Raw genomic sequence first — 19,840 nt, 5'->3', positions numbered from 1 at the left:
CCTTTCCACCCCCAAACCACCCCTTTATCCTCCAACGTCTTACTCCCCTCATCTGAAAAGACTGAGGTAAAAATTTTTCGCCCTAACCGGTTTGGCTCAGTGGATAGAGCGTCGGCCTGCGGACTGAAAGGTCCCAGGTTCGATTCCGGTCAAGGGCATGTACCCTGGTTGCGGGCACATCCCCAGTAGGAGGTGTGCATGAGGCAGCTGATTGATGTTTCTCTCTCATCGATGTTTCTAACTCTCTATTCCTCTCTCTTCCTCTCTAAAAAATCAATAAAAAATATTTAAAAAAATTTTTTGACTGTCCCACCCTGGCTGGTTTGGCTCAGTGAATAGAGTGTTGAAAGGTTCTGGGTTTGATTCTGGTCAAGGGCACATGTCCAGTTTATGAGCTTAATCCTTAGAAGGGACTGAGAAGAAGGCAGCCCATCGATGACTCTCTCATCACTGATGTTACTATCTCTCTCCTCTCCCTTCCTCTCTGAAACCAATATATATACATATATTTAACCATATTAAAATTTTTGACTGTCCCAATGTGAAACGGGGGTTCACAAAGAGTGGCACAGCCAGTGGTGGGAGAGTATAGTATAGGAACAGGGCGAGAGACAAAAGGAAGGGCCGTTACAGGAAATAGGGTGTGAGTGGCAGAAGATGCAATGGGGCCAGGAACACAGGAGGGAGCCTCGATGGGGGGAGAGGGCAGAGGTAAGTGGGTGTATGGGGCAGCCCCAGCCAACTCAGCTCCAGCCCGCCCTCCTGCCATGCCCCAGCTGCTCCCAGAGCTGCTCCAGCTGCTGCCCTTATGTAACCAGAGCCTGGCTATTGCATCAGAGATGGCAGGCCGCAGCAGGTAAACAGAGCGGCCCTCGGGGGGCCTGGGGCTCCCCAGCCACCTCCACGATCCCCAAGCCTGGTTCTGCACCTTGGAGTTGAGGCAGAAGCCCCCAGACTGGCCTGGGCCCTGGTGTGTTCTTGGAACACCTGCGTGTCTGGCATTGGGCTCTGAGGGCAGTGGTGGCAGGGGTAGGGAGGCAGGACCCTTGATGCCTACCTTTTGGCACAGGGTGAACCCTAGATTTTATGTCCAAAGAGGAATATGTGCCCAGGCTGGGGCTCTAAACCTCTCATGTCACAGATGGGTAAACTGAGGCATGGAAAGAAGCACAGCCTGTTCCCTGCCTTCGTGTCCTCCACATGATGTCTCCATGTGCTCACCCCGGAGTCCAGGGGTGCAGCCATCCCCTGTTGTCTTCTGAGAAGGTGGACACCAGGCAGCCATGTAACCCCCCTGCACCCCACTTCATCTGCCCTAAATTGACCACCTCCTCTGCATCACTCAGCCTCTCCGGGGCTCCCAATCTCATCTATCTGCTCTGGCTTCACCTTTCTTATCTCACCAGCAAAAATCACTGCACTCCCCCTTTGCACATTGACAAGGGCTGTTCCCTCTCGGAAGGCCCTTCTCCCCGTGGTAGACTACTACTCCAGCTTCAAGGCCCAGAAAAATGCCCCCTCTTCTGGGAAGCGCTTCCCGAAACCTAACCCCCACAGGGCCGGGGGAGTGTGTGGTGGCTGCTCTGCCTCCTCCAGACTGGGGGCGTCTTCAGGATTACCCAGTCCAACCTTATCTTCATCCTGTAATTCTTTTCACATTGATTCCCTCACCCCTCTGGGCCTGGCCCTGTGCTGGGCAGTGCTAGGATCCCAGGACAGATGTGGGTTGAGAGGTCTGTGCCCAGTCTTGGAGGAAGATACCCAGCAGCCGAGGGGATCTGTCACTCTCCTGAAGGTGGGCGGGCCACACAGATGACTCTGCAGTCCCTCCATTTGGGTGAGATCAAGGGGCAGTGTTGGCTTTGAGAAGGACTCAGTCTCTGGAGCCATCAGGGGCAGAGTTATATTTCACCCAGGATGGAGGATATTCTGTGTTGAGATTGGCAGTTGTCAGAGTTGATCCAAATGAGGGTCAGGATCCCGGTAGGGTCAGGGTGGGCCAGTGCGAGCGAGCCGGGAAAGTCTGGCGGGGTCTAAGCCAACCCCTTCCTGTCCCTCTCCCTCATTATAAGCATCTCCAGTGTCTCTCCTAGTCTGAAACCCCGCCTCCTGAGATTCCGAGGCGGGGCCATGCTCAAGTGCCCGCCCTCTATGCAAATGATGATTCATCCCGACCAATCAGCTCCCGGGGGCGGGGCCGCGGCTCGGAAGGCACCTGTGGCCGCGGGACGCTGGTCACTCTGTGCCACCGCTGCAGATCCGTGCACACACGCCCGAGGGTCCAGGCGGAGCAGGTGCGTGGGGCATCCGGACGAGGCTTGTCCGCACGAGGTTCGTGCAGCGTCCTCTGTCATCCGTGGGCTGGGCTGGGCTGGGCTGGGCTGGGCTGGGCTGGGTTCGGAGGTCTGAGTGTGCTGCTGTGCTTTGAAAGTTGTGTGTCTAAGAGGTGAGTCCTAGGATTGTGAGTTCAGGGGTTGTGTGTCCGAGCGGTGTGGATCTGAGGGGTGTGAGCCTAAGGGGCGGATTGTGTTAGAGGGGTTGTGAGTGCTAGGGTTGCATTTCTGAGAGGTTGTGTGTCTGAGGGTTTTGATGTCAGTTGAGGAGGAATTGTGTCCAAAGTTGTGGTGCCACAGCCCCTGCTGTGTGCCTGTGATCAGTTTCTGGTCTGTGGGCTGTAGTGTCTTCCTCTCCTGAAGCGCACCCCTTCTCGTACCATTGAAGCTCCTGTGCATAACCCTGTGCCTTCCTGCTGTACATGTACCTTCATGTGTCATGGCCTCAGACCCGCATGTGGCGTGACCATCTCTATGTGCCTGTGGCTGCTATGACCCTCACTGCCCCATGCTGTCTTTGCCTCATGCAACAAATGTGGGGCCTCTGTCGGACTCACAGAGTACCCATGTGGTGGGCACAGGGCCCTGGGGTGGTGCATCACAGCTGCCTTGAAGGGGGGCTACCACCTTCCCTGCCCCTCAGTGTCCCCCTCCGGTACACGGGTACAGGAATAGTGCTCACCTGACAAACTGGTGGCTATTACGTTCGTGGTCATGGTTCCCCTTCCCTCCTTTCTCAGAGTCCAGAGCTGCAGATGTTGGTCGGTGACTGGGGTCCCTGGCCACCCCCAGGCCTCAGCTATACACCCGAGAAGTCAGAAATATGTCTGGCATGGTTAGATGCCCGGCAGGACACATGACCGGGTTGTGGGCTCGATCCCCAGTGGGGCACATGCAGGAGGCAGCCGATCAATGATTCTCTCTCATCATTGATGTTCCCAGCTCTCTCTCCCTTCCTCTCTGAAATCAATTGTTTTAAAAACAGGTTTTTGTTTTTATCTTTTTAAAAATATATTTTATTGATTTTTTACAGAGAGGAAGGGAGAGAGATAGAGAGCTAGAAACGTCGATGAGAGAGAAACATCGACCAGATGCCTCTTGCACACCTCCCACCGGGGATGTGCCCTCAACCAAGGTACATGCCCTTGACCGGAATCGAACCCGGGACCTTTCAGTCTGCAGATCGATGCTCTACTCACTGAGCCAAACCAATTTCGGCTAAAAAACAGGTTTATAGAAATAGCTGAGGCCTCCGGCCTAGCCTGACCGAAAAATCCTCATTGGGGACTCTGGACCTTCGGCGTCTGGGTACAAGAACTCTTTTGGGGCGAAGGAAGTAGATTCACGGAAGTATTTAGATGTGGAAGGATTGGTGTGTGGGGTTTGAAGTCAGCCTCCCTCGCTCCTGTCCCGTGCCTGCCTCCCACCACCCGTCTGAGCTGAGGAGTGAATCTTGGCTTCCGGGGAATGAAATTCCCAGAGCTGGAAGCTGGCTCTCTGGTCTGAAATTCCCACTTTGCAGGAGGGAAGACTGAGGCCAGGTACAGACACGCAGGCACTTAGAGAAAGGAGGGAGCACAAGATCCCCCAGCCCCAGCCCTCTGAGAGAGCAGAAGCCAGGCGCTCCGGCTCTCTGCATGGCCTTGGACAGGTTGCTGCCCCGCGCTGAGCTCCGTGGCCACCCCGTGACCTGAGCAAGTTGCGCTCCATCTTCCTTCCCATCTCCAACTAATGATGCATTTCATTAAATCACTACCCAACCACGCAGACATCTGGAAAATGCAAATTAAGAGGAGAAAGGGAATTAAAATAATTTCTCGCCCAACTCAGATGCAATGAACGTAGACATGGTGGAGGCTTGGCCTTCCGGAAGATTTGAGGCACGTGCACCTGGAGACAGATGTTATTTTTGGAAAGGGTTTGTCATAGGCCTGGGATACCATTCGGGTGAGAGAGCTCACCCCAGCCCCGGCCCCTTAATGCCCATGGGGTACACACACAGTTTGCGTCCCATTTCTTTTCTTTTTTCTAAAATATATTTTATTGATTTTGTACAGATAGGAAGGGAGAGAGATAGAGAGTTAGAAACATCGATGAGAGAGAGTCATCGATCAGCTGCCTCTTGCACACCCCCTACTGAGGATATGCCCGAAACCAAGGTACATGCCCTTGACCGGAATCGAACCCGGGACCCTTCAGTCCCCAAGCCGACCCTCTATCCATTGAGCCAAACTGGTTTCGGCTGCATCCCATTTCTGATCCCCTAAACTTTGGGTCTCTCTGGGCACATAACCTGGGACTTGTGAGGTTGCCCGTCATCCCCAGGCTCAGGAACAGGTGTCTTGGACCACATGGTACCCAGGCCCACTTCCCAGACGGGGTGGCCACAGGACCGCCCTGGGGTGCAAGCCCAGGCTTGCGTAGGGACCTGTGTGTGTGTGCGCACGCATGTGTATGTGTCAATGTGTGGCCTGGGAAGAAGCCCCCCTCGTCCTGTGTAAGACGGGCGGCTGTCTCGCTCCACTGGGCTGCCTGTGGGTCAGGTAGGCCCTGTGTGTAAATGAGGTGGCGCGTGGGCCCAGGCCTGAGGTGCCACCCGAACTGTGACCAAGCGGAGGTGCCTGTGAGCGCCGTCCAGGTGCACCTCGCCCCACCCTCCATCAGGGGCCAAGGAGGCCTCAGGTCCATTGGCTTCCCTGCTCAGCTCTGCAGGCTCAGGTTTACCCAAGGCCAAGGTGAGGACCTTGGAAGGGAGAGCATGGAGGCTGTTTGGCCTAAGGAGCCACTACTGTGGGCACAGGACTACCTTGCCCACTTTCCACACCCGCAGCCCCCACTGCCTCCTGACGGGCGCTGTCCCAACCTCCTGCCCAGACGAGACCTCTCCCTCCTGCAGCCGCTGGTTCTGCTGAAAATCCCGAGTCAGACCCGGCCGGCCCCTGCTCACGTGCCCCTTAGGGCTTCCCACTGCTCTATAGTCCACCCTCCCACCCTGATCCCCAGGCTCCTGGCAGCCTCCCTGCCCTCCTTGGTCTCCCCTCACCCTGTCCAGCCACACCAGCCTTCCCTTATGTCTGGAACCCAGCATGCTCCCACCTCCGGGCCTTTGCATCTGCCATTCCTCCCATCAGGCAGTCCCACGTGGCTGGTGTCCTCCCATCCTTGAGGCGCCTTTTCAGAAAAGCCCTCTGGCCCCTCTGTTAAAGCAGCTCCTTCCTCCTCCCCCACCCCCATTCCTTTTTTTTATTTTTATTTTTTTTAATATATTTTATTGATTTTGTACAGAGAGGAAGGGAGAGAGATAGAGAGTTTAGAAACATCGATGAGAGAGAGCCATCGATCAGCTGCCTCTTGCACACCCCCCACTGAGGATGTGCCCGCAACCAAGGTACATGCCCCTGACCGGAATCGAACCCGGGAACCTTCAGTCCCCAAGCCGACGCTCTATCCGTTGAGCCAAACCGGTTTCGGCCCTCCCCCCTTCCTATCTCCCCCTCTCCCTGCCTCCTGCTTCTTCCCTCGGTTGAATTTCTCCCTTGAAGCCCTCTGACCCTGACACAATTATACGTCTGTTGTTATCTCCCGTACAAGGCTAGGCAGTGAGGGAGGCCAGGCCGGGTCTGTCCTCTCCCTGCCCCTGTGTCCTGGCACCTGGGGGGCTCCCAGGCAGTTCTGGGGGTACAGTGGGGGACCAGAGAGGCCCCAAGGCCCCGTCTTGGAGTCTCTGCTGCCTGTGTCTTGAGTCTGTGATGCTGTGGGCCGAGTCCCTTCTGCCCAGCACTGACAGATGTGCTAATTTCCCAAGCAGGGAGCGCGGGGCCTCTGGGGACACATTTCTGGGGCCCCGCGGGGAGATCTTTCTCTGGAACAAAGAGGGAAACCTTGGCCGTTCCTGCCGCTCCGATGTGGCTTCGGGGACCCTGCCGGGGGAGTTGGGCGGCCCTGGGCTCCAAGCCGCCTTGGACAGCAGGGCTGGGCTCTGGATGTTGTCTCCCTGGGCCCGGGAGTCAGGACCCCGAGTCTCCCGGGAGATTGGATGGGGCAGAGACTTCCGTTTGCATTGTCTGCGACAGAGGATCTGGGCTCTGTGGCAGGTGAGCACGTGCGGGTTGGATGGACCTGCATGTCCTCAGGACGAGGTTCGAGATGGCAGTGGGACTTCAGAGGGTCCGTCCCTCGGCCTGAGAGAAGCACAAACACCGTCTAGTTGGCTGTTGTGCTGCTGGCTCTTTAGAGCAGCAGTTTCAAACTGGCGGCCTGTGGGCCAGGTGGGAGCCTCAGACAGACGTGTTTGGTGGGTCACGAGGTACCAGGTGCCAATGTTTCTTCCATTGTTTGTTCACTCACTTAGGAAGGGAGACTGTGGGCCTACTGTGTGTCAGGTGCTTATGAGACCATCCTGCACCTCACAGAGTAGACATCCTCACAGGGCGACATGATGATCAAATAAAACAACAAAAATATCCAGTAGGGCAAGCTGGTGTGGCTCAGTTGGTTGAGCATCGTCCCAAGCACCAAAAGGTCTCTGGTTCGATTCCCCGTCAGGGCACATACCTGGGTTGCTAGCTTGATTCCCAGTAGGGGGCTGTGCAGGAGGCAGATGATCGATGTTTCTCTCTCTGCCTCTCTCTCTCTCTCTCTCTCTCTTTCTCTTAAAATTTAAAAAAAAAAAAAAGTTTTTCAATAAAAACATTAAAAAACCCAGTAGGCCTGAGTGCTGCAGGGAGAAACGGGTGCTTCCAGAAACAGGAGTCTGGCTCAGCCTTGAAGGAGAGCTCCCAGGAGAGCGCAGCCTGGGCTTGGGGGGTGGGGGGGGTGCTGTCTGGGTTGGTGTGTCAGCCGCCTGGAAAGGGACAGAGGTGGTCTGGGAATTTGCCGGTACCTGAGGCCTCCCCAAGAGCAGGAACCAAGGGGAGGGGTGCAGAGCTCACAGGGGTGCAGAGCTCCCTCCACTGTACAAGCAGGGAAACTGAGTCTCAGAGCTCTTTCAGGCAATGAGCGTCTGTCTGTGGAGCCAGGATTTTTCTTTTTTAGGCTGGTCAAGTGAAGCAGTGGGAGTGGAGAAGGAACAAAGAAATCTGTAACTGCCTGTGATCAATTAGTTATAAGACACCACTGCACTCGGACCAGCTGGGAGCCAGGATTTTTTAAAAATATAGTTTTATTGATTTTAGAGAGGAAGGGAGAGAGGAAAGAGAGAGATAGAAACATCATTGATGAGAGAGAATCATTGATCAGCTGCCTCCTGCACACCCCCTACTGAGGACTGAACCTGCAACCCAAGCATGCGCCCCTGACCGGAATCAAACCCAGGACCCTTCACTCCCCAGGCCAACGCTCTATCCGCTGAGCCAAACCAGCTAGGGCTGGAGCTAGGATTTGAACCCTGGTCTGGCCAGGCCCCCAGCTGCAGCCCTGGCCCCTCAGCGCATGGCCATAATGGGCCCTCCCAGGAGCAGGCCTGGGGAGGGGGCTATGAAGGTGGGTCTGAAGATTCACCAACGGGCCTCAGTTTCCCCAAGGATGCCAGAGGGAGCTAGGAACAAAGGGACCCCCCAAGGGTCTCCTCCCGCTGGAACATTCTGGGTTTCTAGGACTCAGAGCTGCATGGGGTGACACACCCCACCCTCAAATCCCCAGTGCCCTTGGAGGGTGCTGACTCCTGCCTTGGGAAGCCAGAGGGTGGGTGACACCACTGGCGGGAAGGGCCCGGCCTGTGTCTGGGGGCTTAATGTCCTGGGGGTCAGCATGGAGTCTGCATCTATCGGGGAGCTTTGGGAGCCTGCTCACTGTTGGCAAGGGGCCTGGTGTGTTTGGAATGTCAGCTTGTTTTTGGGGTTCGGTGTGCATTTGGGGGGTCAGCTCTGTGTGTGCTGGCGATCGGCGGGGATATGGGTGTTTGAAGAGCTATGCGGGTTTGGGGGTCCCCGTGGATTGTGGACTTCATGTTCCGGGGCACTGTGTATGCAGGAGCCCGTGTGTTGGGTGACGCATGTTTCTGGAGCTCCGTATGTTTCAGACACCTGTGGATGTTTCTGTGTGCGTGCAGGGGAGTCTCCCTACCCCCGCCCCTTTGTCCATATGTTCCTGCCCCCTGTCCTCCTGGCCTTCCTCCATCTGCCTGGGGCCCTCATTCTGAGCTGAGGGCCCCCCTCCAGCCGAGGAGCAGCGACCCCAAGGTCAGAGCCCAGTGACAGGGGAGGAAGGTAAAAGCATCTACAGAAAACCGACTCCTGAAGCCCCACCCGCCTCAGGCACCCCCGACTCCCCATTTTTCAGGGGAGGAAACGGAGGCCCCGAGTAGTTTGGCCACAAGAGAGTCGCTGCCGGAGCCCGCCTTGTCCCCAGGGGCTGCTGTGGGCCCCGCCAGCCCCTGGCCACCCACAGTGCCCCCTCTGAGGCCATCGCCAGGTCCCTGGGAGGAGGCGGGCACGGAGCTTGGGCAGGTCATTGGCAGCTGGGGTCAGAGTCACCAGAGCCCTCAGAGGGGTGGAGGGGGGTCCCGGCTTTCCAAGGGGCTCTTCCTGTCGCCGGTAATGAGGTACTTGGGGAGCAGGTGATGAAACCAGCGCCGGGGTTGCGTGAGGCGTTCTGGCCTGATTGCTGCGGTGGCCCAGGAGCAGCGCCCCCTCCCCGCCGCCTCGCAGAGTCCCCGCGGGCCCACCTCCCCCACCACCCACCTGCCTCTCACTTCTCCTTTCCTACCCTCCTTCCCGGCTGGTCCCCACCGAGCTGTGGCCTCCGGGCGGGCGCAGGGGCCTGGCGGCGTGCTGTCGCTCATCCCCCGATTCAAGTCCCCGTGGGAGCCCAGAAGAGGAACTGGCTCCGTCCCTGATCCTTTCTCTCAAACCCTCACTGCAACGTCCGTGAGGCCACGATTCTGTGGCCCGTTTTGTGGGGGAGGAACTGGGGGCTCGATGCTGCCAAGTCTGTCCTGTGCTCGTCGCCATGGCACCTGACTCAGCGCTCCCAGTCCCAAGGCCCAGAGACACTTTGTGGGCACCATTCCCCACCCCCAACCCCTCCTCCCCAGCTGGTGAACAAAGGATCCTTAGCCCCATTTACAGGTGAGAAGACCCGAGTCCTCACGTGGAGAGAGGCCAGTGGGAGAGTGGGGTTCCTTTCAGGCCCCGTCTCCATCACCAGGGGCTGGGGGGTGGGGGGGGGGGTCTCACCAGGCCTGGGAAGTGACAGTCATGGCCTGAAGGACCCCTGGGATGTTTGTTGATTGACTTAGTGACCACGAGTCTCATCACAGAGAGTTGATGGTACTCCAGAAGCTCGTGAAAATCTTCCTTCACCCCCAGCGCTTGCCCAGCACCGTGCTCAGGCCTGGGGCCCAGGCTCCTCCCCACCCCAGGTGTGTGCTCCCCTCTGTAGACAACTGACCCATACACCTCTGCCCACCTGCACTCCTTTTCAGTTCGGGGGCCCTGTCTCTCACCTCAGCCTCTCCCTGCCACCTCTCTCCTGCCTAGACAGCTGCTGCTCCCCACAGCAGCCAGGAGCAGGCAGGAGGGAGCTTTTTTAAAAAACGTTTGCTTGAGACAAATCACAGAAACCATCCAAGTAGAACGCACAGATTTGCACACACTGAACACATCCCTGTACCTGGACTGGGGATCGGATCCCCCGTCTCTAGGACTCTCCCGCCCGGGCGGCCTCTGGGCGGACACCCATCGCCGTGAGGGAGTTTTGCCCGTTCTGGAACGCCATGTAGACGGGCTCCCAGTCTCCTCCGCGGCGTCCACGCTGTGGGACTGGCACGGGTCCGAGAGGCCCCCGCGCGGACGCACGGGGCCGGAGCGCACCCTTCCTCCGTGCGGTGCAGCAGTCCGCGGCGGCGTCTGCCGGGAAGCATCCCACGCCCCCCACGGAGGGTGTCCGGCCATGGCCAGTTTGGGGCCGTGATGAACGGAGCCGAGTCCTCTGGTAAAACCTAGGCCGGTTTCTATTGGTGCATGCTGAGCTGAGAGTCTCTGTGTCACAGGTGAGCCATGTTCACATTTATTCCGTGCCAGTTCTCCACAGGCTGCACCTCCTCCCCCTCCCGCCAACAGCGCATGAGAGTCCAAGGTGGGTTTTTTTTGTTTTTGTTTTTTTAACTTTAAAGTCATATCCTGACCCTCCCCGGCCCCCAAATTCTCTGTGGCTTCCCGTTGTCCTCAGAGTAAAGCCCACAAAAACCTAAACGACCCAAAACCTCCACCACCCTCCCCACCACCATGCTCCCCACCTCTCCGCCTGGCCATGCTGCCTGGCCACACAGACTTCTTTGCTATTTTTGCTTTTTCCCCCCCCAAATGCCAAACTCACGATCACTCTGACCTTTGGCCCTTGCAGTTCCACAGCCAGCACCACCCTCCCCCAGACCTCCCACCACTGACGCCCCTCACGCTCCTGTCCTTAAGGCTCTGATAACAGCCGCACAGCCTCGGGGCCTGCTGTCTGTCTGTGGTAGGTCTCAGTCACGTTTCCAGGCGTCCGCGGCCGTGGCTCTCCTTCCACTTTCTACCTCTGAGGTCTGGTTTCCCAGTGGTCGGAGCATGGTTGATCGTAATGAATGTTAAGTACAAGGGTGTGAAGAAAGGGTGGGGAAGTGGTCTCTTGGTTTCAAATGCCCACCCCACTGCCCATCTGCTCAGGCCCCAGCCAGTCTCTCCCCTGAGGCCCGATTCCATGCTTCCTCCTCTGAGATGCCCTCTGGACTTCTCCTGACCCTTCCTTCTTGCTCCATTTCCTGTCCATGGGTCTACCTCTCCGCCTCTCCGCTGGGCAGATGCCACAGACTCTCTGCTCTCTGGCTGGGCATGGGTGTGGGGGTGCACAGAAGAGGCTCCCCAAACCTCAGCCTCCCCCCGCTCGTGCCTGGCACATTCAGCGGCCACCACCACCTCCCCCCAGCAGTTCCGATCACGCCAACATCTGGAGCGCTGGCCGCTGGTCTGTCTGCGGCTCGGGGTGGGGATTTGCATGTGAGTGCAAATATACATGCACACCCCGGGTCTCCCACCCCCACATTCCTTGGCTGGCCCTCCACACCTGGGCCTGAGACAGGTCCACTCGGCGGCTGGATTTGCATGCGCGTGTATTTCTGGGTAGGGAGTCAGCTGGGGGAGCCTGAGAGGAAGTTGTTGAGGGAAGCTGGGGGTAGTTCAGACATGCCTCTTTTAACCACTCCACTCACCAACTCTGCCCAACAACCTCTCTCTCTGACCCTGAGGCTTCCAGCCTGAATCCCAGCTCCATGGATGTACACATCCCAGCCCCATGGGGTCAGAACGGAAGGGAAGGATGGCAGCTGTAGCAGTCTAGACTGAGATCAGGAGGGCTTCCTGGAGGAATGGATTAAAAACACACACTATATTTATTATTTTATTTTATTTAAAAAAACACACATATATTTTATTGATTTTTTACAGAGACGAAGGAAGAGGGATAGTTAGAAACATTGATGAGAGAGAAACATTGATCAGCTGCCTCCTGCACAGTCCCCAGTGAGGATGTGCCCCCAACCAAGGTACATGCCCTTGACCGGAATTGAACCTGGGACCTTTCAGTCTGCAGGCTGATGCTCTATCCACTGAGCCAAACCGGTTTCGGCTATATTTAAAATGTTTTTATTGATTTCAGAGAGGGAGAAAGGAACTGGGAGAGAGAAGCATCAGTCCGTTGCTTCCTACATGCTTCGTACTAGGGATCAAGCCTGAAACCCCTGCCAGGAATTGAACCATCCACCTTTGGTTCATGGGATTATGCTCAACCAGCAGAGCCGCACAGGCCAGTGTGAGGGATGAGGTTTTTTTAAAATATATTTTATTGATTTTATACAGAGAGGAAGGGAGAGAGATAGAGAGCTAGAAACATCGATGAGAGAGAAACATGGACCAGCTGCCTCTTGCACACCCCCTACCGGGGATGTGCCCACAACCAATGTACATGCCCCTGACCAGAATCGAACCCGGGACCCTTCAGTCCACAGACCAATGCTCTACCGCTGAGCCAAACCGGCCTCGGCGAGGGATGAGTTTTTTGAGCTGGGTTTTGACGTGTGAATAGGAGTTGTTGAAGGTAGAGAACGGTGGGCAGGGACTGACCGGGGCAGGGCCTTGAATGCCAGGCTGGGAAGTGGCACTGCCTCCTGATGGGAGTGGGGAGCCATGAAGAGTGTGTGAGCAGGGAGGGACAGGATCAAGGCTTTGTGCTGGGCTGATCCCTCCAGGGCCAGCGCAGGGGATGACTGTAGTTCCTGGGAGAGGACTGGGAGTTCCAGGGTCACGGGAGGTTAGAAGAGTGTCAGGCCAGACCCTGGGGAAGGTGGGGGGCCTGGGGGACCCAAAGAGACCTGGGATACCCTGACTTCACCCCCAGTTTCTGCCCAGATGGATGCGGCTCTGGCCTCTTCTCCAGCATCCTGCCATCTCTGCCCTGGCAGCCCCTCAGTCCCCCCAGCAATGATAACTAAAACTCCATCCTGCTTTCTCCAACCCTCCCACGGCTCTCCGTTGCTCTTAGACCCAACCTCGCAGCCTCCCCCGCAGCTCAGAGGACCCGGAGGGGCCCTGCCTCTGAGGCCTCTCCCTCAGGCTCCTCTGTCCAGGCTTGCTGCTGCGTCTCGTCCCTCCTCAGGGCCTTTGCACCTGCTGTCCCTTCTGGCTGGAGCTCACTTCCTGTCTCAGTTCAGAGAGACCCCCGTGACCTTCTGGCTCTCGCGGCTCCGCCATGGTGTGACCCCTGCCCCCGCAGGGATGTCCTTGTCTAAAACGGGGACAGCCTGAGAAGGGGCCGGGGTCAGATACTCCAGGCTCAGATTCTCAGGTTCACGTCCCAGGTTCCCATGGGACCCCGGGCGTGGGGGGCACTTCCGGAGTCATCTTGGCACCGGGACCTCCGGACCAGGGCCCCACTTCTGTCCCCGGGGACCCATCCGGGCGAGGGCACCACATCCCAGCCGTGGGAACGAGCCCGCTTCCAGCCAGGGATTAAAATTAGCCCCAGAGGTTAAATTTAGCAAATCAAACTGGAGCTGGGGTGGGGGTGGGTCTGATCGGCTGGGCTCTGCCTCGTGGTGACGGCTCAGAAAGCCAGCCCAGAGAAGGCAGAGGGCACTCCTGCGGCCACACAGCGAACCACTTACGACGGCCAAGGCAGCTGACAGCCCTGGGCCCTGGGCCTCTGGAGTGCAGGGGGTCCCACCCACTCCCTCGGTCTGAGAAGCAGCTATGGCTACTCTCGGAGACAGACCTCATTTTCCTACCCTTCCCCGGGGCCTGTTTCCAGGTCTGGGCCAGGTGCTCTGCATTTCACACCCGCCCAGTCACACAACAGCAAGCTGAGGCCGGGGGAGGCCCCCGAGGCTGAGGGCTGCCCCGTGGGCTGGAGGCCGGCTGGGATCTGCGCGCCGCCCCCCTCACCCTGGGCGGCCTGTGACGCTGCCTCGGTCACCTGTGACACGGGCGGGCTGGGGGCCCGGTGTGGTCACAGAGCAGTGGAGGGGTGTCGGGGACCTCAGGGCCTGGGGTGGCTGACCGGACAGCATGATGGGTGCCTCCCCACAGGTTTCTTCGTCCCCAGGACCCCTGCACGGGCCCTGGGGAAGGCCTGGCCCACAGGCTGCTGGTCTTGGGGACATGCTGTCCGCCCCGGGTTGCCCGCTCTCCCTTTTGGGGCTCACACTGGGGAGCTCTGAGATCCCCGGGAGGGGTGTCAGGGTGTCGCCCACGTGGCTCTGGGCCCAGAACGGGGTCTGAGGGCTCCAAGCCTAAGGTCTCTCCAGGGCGTCCTCGCCTCCTCCTGGTAGAAAGGGGGGCAGGGTGGGTTTCTGTTATTTAAAGTTTTTTGTTGTTTTTTTAATTAAAAAAAAAAAATTTAAACAGAAATAGTCCATAATCACTGAGGGGAAAGTTAGAAAGTTCAGATAATTAAAAAAGGGGCAGGGGGAGAAGACAGAAGAGGCTGCACATTGTATGATCCCATTTACATAAAATGTCCAGAACAGGCAACGCCGGAGAGGCAGGGAGCAGTCAGTGGATGCCGGGGCGGGGGCGGGGGAGTGATTACTCATGGGAATGGGGTCTCTTTTTGAGGGATGGAAATTTCCGGAACTGCATAGAGGTGATGGTTCTACAACATTGTGAATAGCTAAATGCTACTGAATTGTGCACTTTAGTTTTAAAATATGTTTTTATTGATTTCAGAGAGGAAGGGAGAGGGAAAGAGAGACAGAAACATCAATGATGAGAGAGAATCATTGATCGGCTGCCTCCTGCATGCTCCCAACACACACACACACACACACACACACACACACACACACACACACCCCTAAGCCCCATAACCCAGGCATGTGCCCTGACCTCCCGGCTCATAGGTCAGCATCCGACCACGGAGCTACGCCGGCCAGACTTGTTTGTTTCCGTAGCCGCAGGCCTCGGTCTCAGTTTGAGGAGCGATTGGGTGTTGTACGAGTTGAAAGGTGTCCGATGGGCAGGTCAGGCTCACGTTCAGAGGCTCAGGATTGCAGCGGAGGTCCCTCCGACCTGGCCTGCTGAGGGCTCTCGGGCTGTTGCCAATATTCACAATGGCAGTACATGTGTGGCATCTGCCATGTGCCAAACAGGTAGGTGAGCAACAATGAGCAGCACACAGCACTGCCATCCCTCCTGCAGACAGATGCCCCTGGAGCTCAGGCTCCCACCCCCCCACTGTTACCAGCGGGGGGGAGTTTTTAGAAGCTGGGGCAGGAGCATCTGTACTGCCATCTGTTGGCCTGGGCCAGCCTTCCCCTCACGTGGAATTGGTGTGGCGATGTTCGCTGAATATGGACTGTATCCTGGTCTGGTTGATTGAGAGTGGGGTCCTGCCCTGAAGTCCCCCATCAACTCTCCTCGGTGCCTGGCAGGGGAAAGTGAGGACAGAGGAAGGCTGGTTGCCTGACCCCACTGTCCATCCACTCACTCTGTCCTCTTTTCCTTCTCCCACAGGCCAAGGTTGCTCTGCCCAGCCCAGGACCATGGGGAGGAAAAAAATCCAGATCTCACGCATTCTGGACCAACGGAATCGTCAAGTGAGTTCGTTGGGTGGGAAGGCAGGCGTTCATGGCAGGGGTCACAGCCTGGGCAAAGGCCTAGCCATTTGGGAGGATTACAGGGGAATGAGTCTCGATGGCATGTCTAGAGTTTGAGATGTAGCATTTGCTCATTTTCTTAATGATTTTTTGAAGTCCTGGTCACAGAGGAGATAGACCAGAGGGAGGCACAGAACTGGGGAAGCTCAGAGAGGGAGTGTGGCCTCTGCCTAGGAGGCCAAGGAAAACGTCCCAAAGGAGGAGTCATTTGGGATGGGCTTTGATGCATCAATAAGAGTTTGCCAGGTTGAGAAGTGAGAAGAACAGCCAGGAAGAACAGCACGTACAGAGGCACAGAATCACGGGGCATGTTCAGAGAGCAGTTAGGCCCCTCCTTCTTCTCCACCCCACCCCAAGTCTTTGTCTTCTCCCTCTCCCCTTGGGTGCTGGGTTTAGGTGACTTTTACCAAAAGGAAGTTTGGGCTGATGAAGAAGGCCTACGAGCTGAGCGTGCTCTGCGACTGTGAGATCGCGCTCATCATCTTCAACAGCGCCAACCGCCTCTTCCAGTACGCCAGCACGGACATGGACCGGGTGCTCCTGAAGTACACCGAGTACAGCGAACCCCACGAGAGCCGCACCAACACCGACATCCTCGAGGTACTGGGCCCTCCTCTCGCGAAGCCGGCGCACTCTGCTGGCTCGGAGGCTGGGGACTCGGAAAGAGGAGTGTTGCAGGCTGTCTTTGCTGCCAGTTAACGCAGGCTTAGGGTATTCGAGTGTCCCTCTGGGGCAGTTACCCGGCCAGCAGAAATAAAAACAGCCACCGGCCCTGGCTCAGTTGGTTGGAGCATGGTCCCACACACTTAAAGGCTGTGGGTTCGATTCCCTGTCAGAGCATATGCCCAGGGTTGTGGGCTTGATCCCCTTAGAGGGTGTGCAGGAGGCAGTCAATTGATGTTTGCTCTCACATCAATGTTTCTCTCTCTTCCCCTCTCACTTTCTCTCTCTCAAAAAAAAAAAAATCAATAAAAAACCTTTTTAAAAAAATCAAGATTTTTTATAGATTGAAAGCTGCACTAGGTGCCTCTTACACACATTATCTCATTTAATCCTATCGCCCATTTGGTGAGGACAGAACAGAGAAGAACAGGCACCGTGGAGCAAGCTGACCTCGCTGAGGTCTGGACCATGCAGGGCTGATCCCAGGGAGCTCAGAAAGTCCTATAAAGCTGTCTTCAGGTGCTCCGCTTCTTTTCTTTCTTTAAAATATATATTAATTAACTTTTTACAGAGAGGCAGGGAGAGGGATCGAGAGTTAGAAACATCGATGAGAGAGAAACATCGACCAGCTGCCTCCTGCACACCCCCTACTGGGGATGTGCCCGCAACCAAGGTACATGCCCTCGACCAGAATCAAACCCGGGATTTTTCAGTCCACTGCCCTATCCACTGAGCCAAACCAGTCAGGGCATGGTGCTCAGTTTCTTGATATTTATTATGCACCTACTGCATGCCAGGCCCTACAGCAGCTCATGGATGCAGAATGTAGATACCAGAGCTGTATTCAGGAGTGTTAGGACAGGGCCAGCAGGCCGGGTGGATCTGTGGTTTCAGGGCAAGACGGTCCCTCTCTTGCACTCAGTTGGAACTTAACAAATGATAACTGGCTGGGGGTTTGGTCAATGGAATGTAGCTGGAGCAGGCTGTGCCTGCACTCTGCTCTCCCTCCCCCTCCCCCCCCCCAAGCTGGGCAGGTCTCTCCCTTCACCGTACAACCAGGCCCCCTGGCTTGGACCAGGGGAGATCATCCTGCTGTGTCCCTTCCCCACAGACACTGAAGCGGAGGGGTGTGGGCCTTGATGGGCCAGAGCTGGAGCCAGACGAGGGGCCTGAGGGCCCGGGAGAGAAGCTGCGGAGGCTGGCAGGTGACGGGGGTGAGCCAGCCTTGCCCCGCCCCCGGCTCTATGTAAGTGCCTCCCTGCCCTGCCGTGAATGTGGCCCTCCCCCCACCTCTCAGGCCCAAGTGGTCAAGGCCGGGACTGGAAAAGGGTGGTAGGTCTCTGCCTGGGTGGGCAGGAAAAGCTTCCTGGAGGAGCGGGCATTGCAGCTGGGGCTTTGGAAGATGAATAGGAGGTCAAAAGGCAGATCGTGCCTTCTTTTCTTTCCTTCTATTTTTTTTTTTTTTTTAATTCATCAAATACCTGGGAAGCCCTCTCAGTGCCAAGCTCACACCGAGTGAGAAGCCTCAGCGCTGGGCCTAGCGGTCCAGCAGCAGCAGAGCCAGGCCCCTGCAGGCCTGTGAGGGAGGCCCAGAGGGAGGGCTAGTGAGAGTTTCAGGTGGAGGCTGGCCACTGAACTCTTTGGGATATCCTCTTGGACTTGGTGTCCTCACCTCCTTGGTCCTCCAACCACTCGTGTCCTCTCTGCCCTCAGCCAGCAGCCCCCACGATGCCCAGCCCAGACATGGTGTACGGGGCCCTGCCCCCACCAGGCTGTGACTCCAGTGGGCTCGGAGAAGCCCTGCCCGCCCAGAGCCGCCCGTCCCCCTTCAGGCCAGCAGCCCCCAAAGCTGGGCCCCCGGGTAAGCACGGGGCACAGGCCCTGGGGAGGGTGGGGGCGGGTCCCAGGGGAGCCTGTGGGGTGGGATCTTGGCTCCCGCACTGCTTGGCTGCGCTCCTCACTCTGGACCCAGACTTCCGTGGATGACGTGGCCGCCGGCCCTCTCTCTGGGGGTCTCCTGCTCCACAGGCCTGGCCCATCCTCTCTTCTCACCGAGCCACCTGGCCAGCAAGACCCCGCCGCCCCTGTACCTGGCAGCGGACGGGAGGAGGCCAGACCTGCCTGGCGGCCTGGCAGGGGCCCGCGGGGCACTGAGCACTTCCGTGAGTGAGGGGAAGGAGAGCCGGGCTGGTGGGGGCAGGCAGGGTGGCCTGAGGGTGGGCCTCAGTTTCCCCCTCACCCTTTCTCCGCACAGAGAGGCCTCTACGGCAGCCTGCAGAGTCCATGCTCCGGGGCAGCTCCAGGACCCTTCCCTTTCCTCCCCGCGGGCCCCCCAGGTATGCACCCACCAGCTCTGCTGTGGGGGGACCCACGCTCCTGCCTGCGGGGAGGCCACACTCCCCCACCTGCCGACTGAAAACTGGCTGGTGGGTGGTGCAGGCTTGGGCAGGGGATCCCAGAGGTGGGGACCTCAGCTTATACTTCTTGCCTCCGCCCCCAGAATATGGCCTGGGAGACCCCCCTCCGCCTCCCGGCTTGCTGCAGCCCCCTTCCCTGGCCCCCTGGCAGCCCTCGAGGGGTGACGGGCCCCTGGCCGGCCTTGCCCAGCCCAGGTAAGTGCCCCAGCCCCTCCGACCCGAGCCAGGCTCCCAGGCCGCTGCTGCCACCTGGTGGCCACTCCTGTCTCCTCACCCAGCCCTTCGTCGTGCTGGGGCGGGAGGGCGGGGTTGGGGGAGGTGGGGGGGGGGGCGGGGATTCTATTTTGGAGGCCCCAAGAGGGATGGCCACCCCCTCTTTTCCCAAGGTCCGCCCGCCAAGCCTTAGCCCAAGCCGTGCACCTCTGGTTTCCCTCCCTCCCTTCCTCGTAAAGCTCACGGCCCACACCTCATTCATATTCTCTCTCTCTCTCTCTCTCTCTCTCTCTCTCTCTCTCTCTCTCTCGGCTCTCTCCCTCCCCCCCACCTTCCGCAGTGGGGGCCGAAGCCTGGGCGAAGAGGGTCCTCCAGCCCGCGGTGCCTCCCCCCTGACCCCCCACGTCAGCATCAAGTCCGAACGCCTCTCGCCCGCGCCCGGCGGCCCCGGCGACTTCTCCAAGGCCTTCCCCTTCCCCCTGCTCCTGGCGCGGCCCGGGCCCCCGCTGCGCCGGCTCCCCGCGGCCGACGGCTGGCCCCGGTAGTGGCCCCGGTAGTGGCCCGGGGTGGGGCTGGCCTCGACCCCGCACCAGGCCGGGCGAGGGCATTGGACTCCCAGCCCGCTCCGGTGTCCTTAGAGAAGACCAACGATGTGACTCCCCTCCGGGTGTCCTGGAGGAGGAAGGCTGGGCTGGGTCCATGGTCCGGGCTCTGTCGCCCCTTCCTGAGTGTGTACCCACCAATAAAGCGCGTGGCTCCGTGGATGAGGTGATCTGTCGCTGCTCAGAGCATCCCCACCCCTGCCCGGCCTCCCATCTCCTCCCCTGGGGCCTCAGTCTTGGCTTGGCTGGGTTTGGGGTGCTCCTGCCAGAATTCCATCCTGAGGTGAGGGTTAGGGTTAGGGTTAGGGTTAGGGTTAGGGTTCAGGTGGGGTATGGGGAGAAAGGTCCCTGGTGGGTGGCAGGACAGGGGCCCTGCAGGGGGTACAAGTGAACAGGTGACACTGGTGGGCAGCTGGGCCCCTGGGGCCTTGGGGGATTTTTTGGAGTGTACCCCTGGAGTGGTCCCACCCACTGCCGCCCCCCCCC

General features: G+C 58.2%; 1 protein-coding gene across 2 annotated transcripts; it reads left to right on the top strand.

Moving 5' to 3' along the window:
- The first annotated feature begins 2,149 nt into the window (after positions 1-2,149).
- On the top strand, positions 2,150-19,514 carry LOC311622882 (myocyte-specific enhancer factor 2B-like). Of its 2 annotated transcripts, none has more exons than XM_084884363.1 (9): positions 2,150-2,331; positions 15,317-15,399; positions 15,856-16,059; positions 17,234-17,368; positions 17,836-17,983; positions 18,151-18,284; positions 18,377-18,458; positions 18,623-18,734; positions 19,093-19,514. In XM_084884363.1, exons 2-9 carry the CDS (start codon positions 15,346-15,348, stop codon positions 19,295-19,297), a joined length of 1,074 nt encoding a protein of 357 aa, XP_084740489.1. In that variant the 5' UTR covers positions 2,150-2,331; positions 15,317-15,345; the 3' UTR covers positions 19,298-19,514. The 2 variants fall into 2 exon arrangements, with proteins under 2 accessions (XP_084740489.1, XP_084740488.1); XM_084884362.1 differs by having other exon boundaries at positions 2,241-2,294.
- Positions 19,515-19,840: the final 326 nt, after the last annotated feature.

Source organism: Pipistrellus hanaki (assembly GCF_964339955.1).
Source record: "Pipistrellus hanaki genome assembly, chromosome: 5".
NCBI classification, from domain to species: Eukaryota; Metazoa; Chordata; class Mammalia; order Chiroptera; family Vespertilionidae; genus Pipistrellus; species Pipistrellus hanaki.
This window is presented reverse-complemented; position numbering and strand designations above follow the sequence as displayed.